General features: G+C 38.9%; 1 protein-coding gene across 1 annotated transcript; it reads left to right on the top strand.

Annotated features, from left to right (window-relative positions):
• Positions 1-1,014: 1,014 nt before the first annotated feature.
• mettl4 (methyltransferase 4, N6-adenosine) lies at positions 1,015-10,391 on the top strand. The gene is made up of 8 exons (XM_042510604.1): positions 1,015-1,329; positions 2,106-2,171; positions 3,115-3,472; positions 3,699-3,768; positions 4,585-4,759; positions 4,850-4,956; positions 5,200-5,291; positions 9,912-10,391. Exons 1-8 carry the CDS (start codon positions 1,102-1,104, stop codon positions 10,178-10,180), a joined length of 1,365 nt encoding a protein of 454 aa, XP_042366538.1. The 5' UTR covers positions 1,015-1,101; the 3' UTR covers positions 10,181-10,391.
• The last annotated feature ends 376 nt before the right edge of the window (positions 10,392-10,767 follow it).

Below are 10,767 nucleotides of genomic sequence, written 5' to 3' on the forward strand. Positions count from 1 at the left end.
GTGGACCACATTAGACCAGGTCTCTGGAAAAATTGACCCCACTATAGGTCAGATCTGGACCACATGATCCCATAGAGGCTAAATATTATTTAAAAAATAGTTTCAGTTTTGTGAAACCTCTACTCTATTTTTCTGTTTGTACATTTTTTTCTTCTGCCTACTCTACCCCTTACTGACTTCAAACTTCAACTTGATTTTAAACAATTTCAAATAATATTTTTATTTTTGCATCTTCTGTTTGAACTTTTGCTATTTTTAATCATTTTTTAAAAATGTAAATCATTTAGGTATTAATTTAACACTTTGCATTTTGAACTGACTTGCTGTATAAAATGTGCTATACAAATAAGTCTGCCTTGCATTGCCTAGTTGTGAAAATGCAATTTCATTCCTTTTTCTTTCTTTTTTTTTCTTCAAATTCAAACCAGATTAGACCAGGTCCAGGTCAAACCCATGATACAAACCTTGACCAGATTATACTAGAGAGGCTGATTTAAAAGATAATTTCAGATTTGTGAAAACTTTAGTTTATTTGTGAAAAACGCAGTGAAATTGACTTTTCTTTTTTACTGATTCATTTATTTTGCAATTTCACAAATACAATAAATGTAAACAAGACTGAAATTGTGTTTTATCCAGTCTTTAGCCTCTCTGGTGTTATCTCATCCAGATTTGACCTGTATAAATATAGTGGTTTTTGACAGACACTTGGTGTAATGTGGTCCACGGCTGAAATAAGCTGTTAAAAGTTCCTTTTTTTTGCGTTTTCACAAATAAAACACATGTCTTACAAATGTGAAAATGGGTTCCAGACAGCGTTGACACTTAACATGCTTTCACAGGTGTAAGAGGTGCAAAAAGCCAAAGATTAGTCCCTTGTGTCTTTTTCCTTAACTCTCCCCTTAACCGCTGAATCGGCAGCGACGAATCGAAAGCGAACTTCAGCGTCGTCCCCGTTCGGTATCATTTCCCGGTAAATGCAATAGTTTCGACCACAGACTGCTGACGGAGTTATTGGGCGGGACATGGTTGCTGTACCGGAGCGACAGCCAGCCAGATTGCACATCTAATGTTTGTTAGTTATAACCAACCGGTTTAACAATGTCCGTGGTGGTTGTGAACACGCGGGGCTGGGTTTTAGATGCACGCGCACTAATCGATCAGGGGTATTCGCGTTGCATCAGACTGAGAGATGATAATCAGAAATTACACGTAAAGTGTCTTTTCAAAAGGCATTGTTTTCAGATTTTAAAGAGCCATTACAGTGAGAGTGCTGCTGTGGATGGAGGAAACGCCGATGTGTTGCAGAAAGCAGACAAACCATCAAAGGTAAATAAAGAGCTTTAAAAATGACTTCACAGCGACAACTGGTGGTCCTGTGTCTGTATGCATCCAACCAAAGTCACTCCTGTCTGTGTAATTACATGTGCACTACACATATTTAATGCAAGTTTTGAATCTTTAAGCAAAAACTGAGGGTACACTTAGCTAAAACTAATGCAGTCTTGAAGATCTTCATTTTATGTTATTTTGTAAACACCTCTCAGCATAACACAATGTACTTCAGAGGATAGAAAATGCAACCTAAACCTTTATAAAAAATATATTTTCACGTAGAAGTGAACATTATAAACTCAATAAAGGTAGAATTAATCTCAGGACTTTTCTGTTAAGTCTGCATGTATAAACTGGCAACTGGAGTGTATAGTACCTACCTATTATTATTAAGTACCTGTAAAATTACAAAAATAAAGAAGCCACAGACCTTTTTTTGCACAAATTTGTTATTATTAATTGTATTATTTTTGTGTTTTTGTACATTTTTTTGATAAAAACTCTAGCAATGTATGAAAATTGTCAATGAGTTAGACATAACATTTTCTCATGTAAGGTGTGTTTACAGATTGTTGCACATAAAATCACAGTCAGTTTAATTTCATTATATTTATAAGGACAACACACATCAATCAGCATTTCTGTAAATCAATCCAAAACCCAAAGACATTCATAGTATTGCCACATATGACAAACAAAATCATCAAATTCTTAAATCTTACAAGCTGCAGCCAGAAGATTTTATCGTCCAATGTTAATTTGACTTTCAGAAAAGAAAACGAAAACACGTCGAACTCAACCAGGGGGAAATCGATTCACAGGCCTTCCATGAGAAGGTAGGTGGAATCTCACTCTCTATCTTAAAAGGTGCAGTGCGTAGGATTTAGTGGGATATATTGGCAGAAATGGATTATATTATAATAAGTATATTTTCCTCAGTGTGCAATCACCTCCAAATAAGAATCAATGTGTTTTCGTTACCTTAGAATGAGCCATATTTACATATGAAGCGGGTCCTTGACTGTGGAGATCACCATGTTGCACCGCTGTTTCTACAGTAGCCCAGAACTGACAAATCAAACCATTTGTATTTTCATGTTAGCACCATATTTAGAAATCCCTCCATGATGAGCAGTGTCGAAAAAATCTGTTTTTAATGTGATACTGCTTTATTCAGTGTTTTTACTGGTATAGATTACCTGATCTGTTTGTTTTATAGAGGAAGAGACCTTTGGCTCCCAGTTATAACATCCCAACCAATGTGCACTGAAGGAATTCAAACTGGGAGAAGTTTCAACTGGTTGCATTCTGAAATTCTCACCACTAAATGCCTCAAAATCCTCCTGAATCTTACACACTGCTCCTGTAAGTCTGTATGTGTCGTTGGTTCCCTGCAGAGATTGTATTAACTGAAATGTGTGTCACAAATACAACAATATGCTGTTGGGTAATCTGTAATAATATACTAGAATCAATCTGTTAGTTATATTTTGATCTATAATATTATAATTCTGCAAAATAACTTGTAACTTAAGCTTTAAAGGTAACAATATTTGCCTCTGAAATGTGGTGGAGTAGAGCTATAAAGTAGCATAAAATGGAAATACTCAAGTAAAGAACCTGATAATTGTGCAGTACTTGAAGTACAGTACTTGAGTAAAGGTACTTGCTCTATGTGCTGCTCTATGTTTTATGTCATGCATTTCAGATACAGTCTCTGTCAGCACATATCTGAGATCATAAAAAAAATGTCTAATAATATAATTTGCGCTGATGCAGATCAGGTCTGTCGTCCTGGAGGGAACCAAGTCTTTGCTGGATTCGGCCCGATCCCTCGGATATCTGACCGGAGCGACAGACTCAGTGCAGGAGCCTCTCCCCTCTCAGGAGTGCAGCCTGGCGGCTCTCTGTGAAATGGCTAAAGAGCTTCCTCTAGTGGACGATGAGGAGCAGGAGTGGGTTCAGCCACTTGTTGCTGAAGACGGCTGTACCTCACATGTGGACTTGTTCTCTCGGGTTACAGAGAACAGGGCGGACTGGGCTGCAGTGGTCACACTGATGGGAGAAGAATATGTAATACCACCACACACAGCCTTTCTGCTGTCTGATTTCACAAGAACACAGCCCCTCGTCCACTGTGAGTACAATGTTGGAAACCAAAAAAGTGTGTAAATGCTGGTTAGGCCATCTGGAGCAGATTTGACAAAATGCCTTACAATTATTGTCACTGCGTGATTGTGATAACTTATTTTCAATGAAGACAAAAGAACGCAGTAAAATCCTTGCAACATAAATTAATATGTCATTGTAAATAAGTGACTCAGCCTGAAACTGTTTCCTAAAGCTGCTCGTTTCTCACACAGATGGAAGAAGGTTTGACCTGATAGTTTTGGATCCACCGTGGGAAAACAAGTCTGTGAAAAGGAGTCGCAGGTGATTTGGAAATCAAGCATTTTAGAAGCTGTAAAGTAGACAGGAAGATAAAATCAATTATTTTTATTATTGTTTGCCCCCAGCAGTGAAATTACATGTTACAACAGCACAAGAAACAGGTTAAAAATGAAATAAAATAAGACATTAATTTCAACAGTTACAGGATACATTATATACATTACAGTATCTTAAACCATGTAGCTCCCAACCTTTTGGGCTTATTTCCCTTTAAAATTAAGTAATGTCTACTTCAGACTTTATTGAATATATAAGTTATGCCCTTGTTGTTGACCTGAACCAAACACATTAATCTTGACTTATTTGTAGAATTAATTTGAATTAGACAAAGTAAAATAAATAAATAAATAAAGATTAATCTTTCTGTCTAATCTTGTCAATCATCTTGTGATCCCTTAGATTTCTCTTGGTCAGCAGTAGACCAAAAATATTTAGTCTAACAGTTCAAAAATGAATTTATCAGTGCTGATATGAAGCAGTTTTGAGACCCTCTTAAAGGGACGTTCATCCCAAAGTCAAAAATATATATTTTTCCTCTTACCTGTAGTGCTATTTATCAATTTAGATTAAATTTTTGGCAATTTGGCAATTTTTTGGCACTGGCACAAGCCGAGTGCCATCTAGTTCCATTATATTTGAGAGATGGCCAAATCTTCAACACTGTAGATGTAAAGATAACACAACAGGTAAGAGGAAAATGCATTGATTTTGGGGTTAACTGTCCCTTTAAGAACCAAACTAAAATTGAGTGGTCGCATTTATACATCATGACTTTTTAAATCTGTTTCCTCCATGAAGGTACAGTTCTTTGCCCTCATCCCAACTCAAACGGCTCTCTATGCCGCAGCTGGCCTCCCCGAACTGTTTAGTGGTCACCTGGGTCACAAACCGGCCGAGCCACCTACGCTTCGTCCGTGATGAGCTGTATCCTCACTGGGGAGTGGAAGTTTTGGCCGAATGGTTCTGGGTCAAGGTGCAGAAACTTCAGCTGTCGATCATTAAAATGTGACCATTAGGTTTTGGTGTGATTCCAGATGTTTCAAGGCCTTGCTCTTTTTTTCAGGTGACCACATCTGGACAGTTTGTGTTTCCTCTGGATTCACATCATAAGAAGCCTTATGAAGTGCTGGTGCTGGGTCGATATCGCTCCTCTGCTGATAACTCCAAAAGGTGTGAAAAGTTTGATTTTTGTGTGTGTGTTTGTGTGTGTGTGTGTGCAGCATACCAGTCTAATTAAAAACACACTGTAAGAAATGTTCCTGTAAATAAACACATAAAAGCAACATAAAAACAGTAAAAATGCAAACTTAACACCTTAACTGCTGAACATTGGGGTCATTACAGTGTGACTATTTTAATATTATTAACGCTATAATGATTAAATGCAATATATTTGTTTAAAACCACTTTCAGCTCTGCAGAGACGTCAGAGGTTCCTGTGGAGGATCAGCGTTTGATTGTCAGCGTCCCGTCAGCTCTTCACTCCCAGAAGCCCTCACTCTCGGGTAAATTTGTTCATCATTTTTCTGAATGTTTGGTATATTTAAAAAGTACAGTACTGTCGTGTTTTACTGTGCCACCAGAGGGCAATGCTGCAGCATCAGAGATGTTATCTTGCTGGACAGCTTTGCTGATAATTTTACTACAGTGTGCTATAACACCCACAAAAGCAAAGTCTGAGTCAATTAGTTATGTTTGCATGACTGAAACTCAAAAAATTTGATTTTATCTCATGTAAGAAGATGAAAAAAAGTTAATAAAACTAAAATGGTGACTACAATATGTTGTTATATGAGAAACCGACACACTAAAATCATAACATTTTGATTTTTGACGCTAAATAAGCAAGAATTTCAAACTCTTTCAATGTAGAACTTGCTTTTCCACCACAGAAAGTGAGCATTTTCTCTTGATAATTATGTTCGAGGAGAGAAAACTGTTCTAACACAACATAATAACAGATGGACTTGAATCCTGAACCCATGACAGGTTTGATTTGTCAGAGAAGGGGACCTCTTCTGCTCCGATTTAATCAAATTTGCCCCATCTGCACTGGTTGTGGTGGTGTGGAAAGACTTGACTCCAACATGGCTTTCACGACTAAGAATCGATGTAAAACCTTGATAATGAATATGCAGGCGCTGTGAAAAAGAGCCTTGACGTCATGTCCTTCCCTCTCAGGGGAACGCGATTTATTGTGCAGTATGGAGAGCAAAAACACAGCCAGTGTTTGCCGGCACCTTTTCATGAGCACAGAAAATCCTTGTTGAAGTGGCTGGATATTGTTAAAATACACAGATGCTAATCATAATGATGCAGTTGTCGAGCTGTGATACTATAGTGGTTACATATATGCAGACTGCGTTCCAGGCCGAGCCTCTCAGCATGTTTAATCACAACTGCTTTCTTTATTCCAGTCGCTTTATTTGCTGCTGCTGAGGTTTTTCCACAGCTTGTAATTCAGCCTTTTATTTTGACTTAGCACAACTAATTAAAGACAAAAATGGAGAGAAATGTTGTTTTTTTTTGCTTTGCATTGTAGTCCCTTGAAACCTGAGCAAATTGGCTTAATCTCTTTCAAACTCTTTCAAACTTCACAAGAAATTACACCACATTAGCAGGAATTAGTTAAAAAAAAAAAGAAATGAACAAGAAAATTACATGAAAATGATCACACACAAAATTTGAAAATGGTAAAAAATTAGAAAAATAAATAAATGAATTAATAATTAAAACAAGAAAATGCCTTTAAAAAAGAATAGTTTTCTCTCTGTCTCTCTCCTTTTTTTTTTTTTTTTTACAAAATTTCACATAATTTTCTTGTAAGCGTTTCCTAATTTCTTGCTATTTGCAGAACATCTCTTGCACCTTGCCTTTGTAGCCATGTTTTCAAAAGAAATCAAACCAATTTGCTGATGTTTCAAAGGTTTAAACGCTTTTGAAAGGCATCCAAACGTAAGACAAGCAACTGATGTTGATCCAGGTTTCAAAAGGTTAAACAAACGTGGACTACTAAATGGCCAGAATGAGTGGTGTGGTGTTGCGTCTGTTTCAGCACGAGCTAATATACTCCCTTTTTGTTTTCCTGCAAGACATGATAAAGCTGTGTCAGTAGTGGGTGTGGCTCAAATCTGTGAGTATAATAATAGTAAATTGCAGTGTGTGATGAAATATTAGAAAGGGCTTGACCCAACTCTTGCAGATCTGCCAATAAAAGCGTATTTATTTAACGATTTGACTTGACAATTTAACACCTCAGGCCTTGGAGGACTGTTCTTTTGTTCACTCCTGCCGTAGATTATGCAACTGTTAGAAATTTCAAATAAGTCCCGTTACCCTGCTGCTTTTTCTTTTAAGAGGTGAGAAAGCTCTGTTGGTAGTGGGTGTGGCTCAAATCTATCAGTATAATAATTGTAAATTGCAGCATAAACGCAGAACAGTTTAATTACTGAACTATTTGACATGATATTTTAAAACCTCAGGCCTTGAGGGATTTTTCTTTTGTTCATTCGTGCAATATATAATGCAACTGCTAGAAATTTCAAGTGTGTCCCGAGACCTTTGGCAGTAATCAACCTGAGCTTTCATCTCCAGCTATCATTCCTGCTGCACTTTGTCGAGCATGTCAGGTCCGCTAGAGCCAGTGGGCAGCCTTGACAGTGTGAAGCCACAATTCTCGAGCCTGCAGCGTTCGAGAAACCCTGACCCACTTCTCCTCCTCTCTCAGATGGGGCTCCTATCGCTGACATTTTTGGTTGCCATGGAGAGATAAGGGACACCATTAGGGATACAACACATCCTTTGCCAGATGGTCAAGCTGCAGGAAAAAAAAGTGTTTGCACTTCTCCAAATGACAAGACGTGCGGTCTTTATTAATTAGGGACCCCCTGCAACTACAGAAATTGTGAAAAATTAAGTCCCTCCCTAACTCTGTATTATAATAAGCTTTTAAATCCTAGTATTTGTGCCACACTGCCAATTGTGAGGGTTTCATTGCTGTTGATTGGGGAATGGATCTGACAGTGATCTGTGCACCAGTAAGTTTCATTGGCAGCCACAATAAATAGCATTTTTTGTCAGCTATCCCACTTTTTTTTTAAATCAAGAGGTCTTCTTACTCAGAGCTGTATATAGGGATACTACTAAGTACCTCTTTATGCCTTCATTGCATTTTTAAATGGAACCAAATGACGGCCTCATCAACTTGCTCCAGTATGTGATTTTAAATAGCATGCCGGCACCGCTGAATCACAAGGTGTGTGGCAGGTGATGTTCACTAACAGCTGCTTTTTAAATTTCCCGCGTTGTGGTTGCCAACATAATCAAAATGTCACACCTCCCCATCGATGGTCACGTCTTTTCGGCTTCATGTTTTACACAGACCTTGTTTTGGCGCGTTTACTAAGTCAGTTCCCAGCTCAGGTAAAAACACCCCTTTTTCTCTGTGATATACAGAATGGCAAGGCTGCTTAACGGTTTGATATTCCTGCCTCAAACAGGAAGTGTAAATGCCTCTACACTGTTACCTCCCATGGCAACTTACAACAAAAACTCTTTCCCCACATTTTGTGATCGTACCTTATGTACGGAACGACAAGCATAACAGCGCGATACTCCTGTCTTGAACAGGCAGTGTAAAAGGGGCTAGGGAAACCTTGGAACTTGTTACTGTTCAGTAATTGAACTAATGGAGCCGCCCTGTAATACATAATTAATTTGCCCTTATTTTATTAACCCTGGATCAATCACAGGGAGAAAATGAGGAGGCAGAATATCTAAGCGTGAATATGTTACTTGTCCGGAGATAGTTAAGTAACACCTTCCTCTGTCTCTCCAGCTAAAAGTTTCATACATTGTCCCATCTTGGAGTTAAGATGATAATTAGACCTTTTATTCTCTGTTCAACTTTGAGAGCTGAGTCACCGGTTGAGGTTGAATTAGTCTGAGAGCTGCGTGTTTGGCCTTTCCTCTCTGTGACTCTGTCTCTCTGACGTGCAGAGGAAGAGAAAACGGGGAGGCAGGACACCACATTGTGCAGATTGGATCGGTTTGGGGATCAGGCTTTTGAGCTCATTAACTCCCTGAGTGTTGGCTGAGGCGAGTATCAGGGCGGTTTGAGCATGCACAAGAGCAGACAGAGTAGCACCGGGGCAGAGGAAGTGAAACGTATCTGTCAGGTGTGCCTCTCCTGGAATATCATCTCTTATAGACTCAAGGTCACTGGCTGCCTCCACACTGAAAAATCTGTGCTGTGGTGTGAAGGAGCTGGGCAGCTGCCAGTGCTGGCCGATTACAGAGAAACAAGGAAAGTGCCCCCATAAGAAATGGATGCAGTGCAGTGTGCAGTCCCCAGGGCCACAGCGTTCACTCTGTGTAGATTCATCTGGAGTAAATAAATTAATTGCTAATGTGTTTTCCCGATTTTGGAATACAGTATGTAGGCTACCACTAAATATATCAACTGAATCGTTAAGTTCCTTCGAGCACTTTAATGAGCCCAGTGGCTAACCAGCATAGCCCGCTTTCCGTCAGATCATCCGCTGATGTATGAACACAGAAATGCTGTTTGCAAAAGGGAAAGAAGCCAATCGGCGGTGCAGATGGGGCCCAGAAAGACTTTTTATTGAAATAATTTTGAGTTATTTGGATGTTTTTTTCTTGTTTAGTTTTTTTTGTTTTAGGTATTTTTTTTAGTTCTATATAATTTTGAGGGGTTTTTTTCCCTTTTTTTATACTTTTGAGGTTTGGGTGTTTTTTTTTTTCAAATACATTTTGGTTTCTTCTTTTTCTTGTTTGTTTTTTGAAGATTTTTCTGTTGGTACTTTTAATTTTCATACTTCAGGTACATTTTCAGGTACATCATAATATAAAATATTTTTTTCCCCATTCAAGTTAGTGCTAAACTGGAAGTTTGCCATACTGCTCAGGCACACTTGGCCTGATTTTTTGGGTCCCTCTAGGTGAAATATAATGTTTCCATGTGTTGTTTGTAGTCTGCAGGTGACAGGACACACACAATGCACAGAAACTTGGAAGAGCAGGGGTGAATAAAGGTCCTATTTCTTCTCCAGAGTGGGTTAAACCAGCTGCAATCATTCCCTTTCCTTATTTCTTTTTTTCTTCAGAGGTGTTGAAGCCCTACATCAAACCAGAAGCCAAGTGCTTGGAGCTATTTGCCCGAAATCTTCAACCTGGATGGACCAGCTGGGGCAATGAAGTGCTCAAATTTCAGCACACGAGCTATTTCACTTTGACGCCAGCAGATGACGGAGCAGACATCCCTAAAGACGAGGCTGCAGATGACCTCGCAGACAAACCCACCGTCACCGCAGCGTCGAGCTCACCTGCAGAGTCCTCTCCTCCCCGTCACTGTCCCACCGCTGCGGACTCATGACCAACCTTTGACAAGTGCCACATCACTATTTGTGTGTTTTCAATAAAGATTCAACACCAGAATACTTCTGCACCAGTTTCTTTTGATCTGTACATCTCATGCACCTTTGATTTGATTTGGGGGGGTCTAGGTACATTTTTAAATGAATCACAGGGCTTATGATGCATGTGGTGAGATGAAAGTGCATTTTTGTGTAGCTGTGTTTTTAACTCCCCAGTTAAATAAACACTCAAAATAAATTGGCTTTTGAGTAATCTTTGACACAATATGTGTCTTAAGGATGATCAAAGTATTTCTATTTTTATTCATTTTATGCTGTTTTGAACTGAAGTTCAAAATGTTTCCCTCTCCTAATCAAAGAAACTGCTATGCTTGTAGCCTTTCGCAGAACTTTTGTTTAAAGTTTTCACTTCAACAACACGCTGCTGCATCCTGTCAAGGACACCCAGGTCTACGCTTACGTAATATGTCCGTGAGTGTTCCTTGTTTTCACTGAACAATGCACTCTTCCCTGTGTCACACTGCTAACCGACTGCATAGCCATTAACCTACCTTTTTCTGTCGGGCGGGGCCTCTCTAATGAGCCT

The sequence above is a fragment of the Plectropomus leopardus genome, chromosome 21, assembly GCF_008729295.1.
Source record: "Plectropomus leopardus isolate mb chromosome 21, YSFRI_Pleo_2.0, whole genome shotgun sequence".
NCBI lineage: Eukaryota > Metazoa > Chordata > Actinopteri > Perciformes > Serranidae > Plectropomus > Plectropomus leopardus.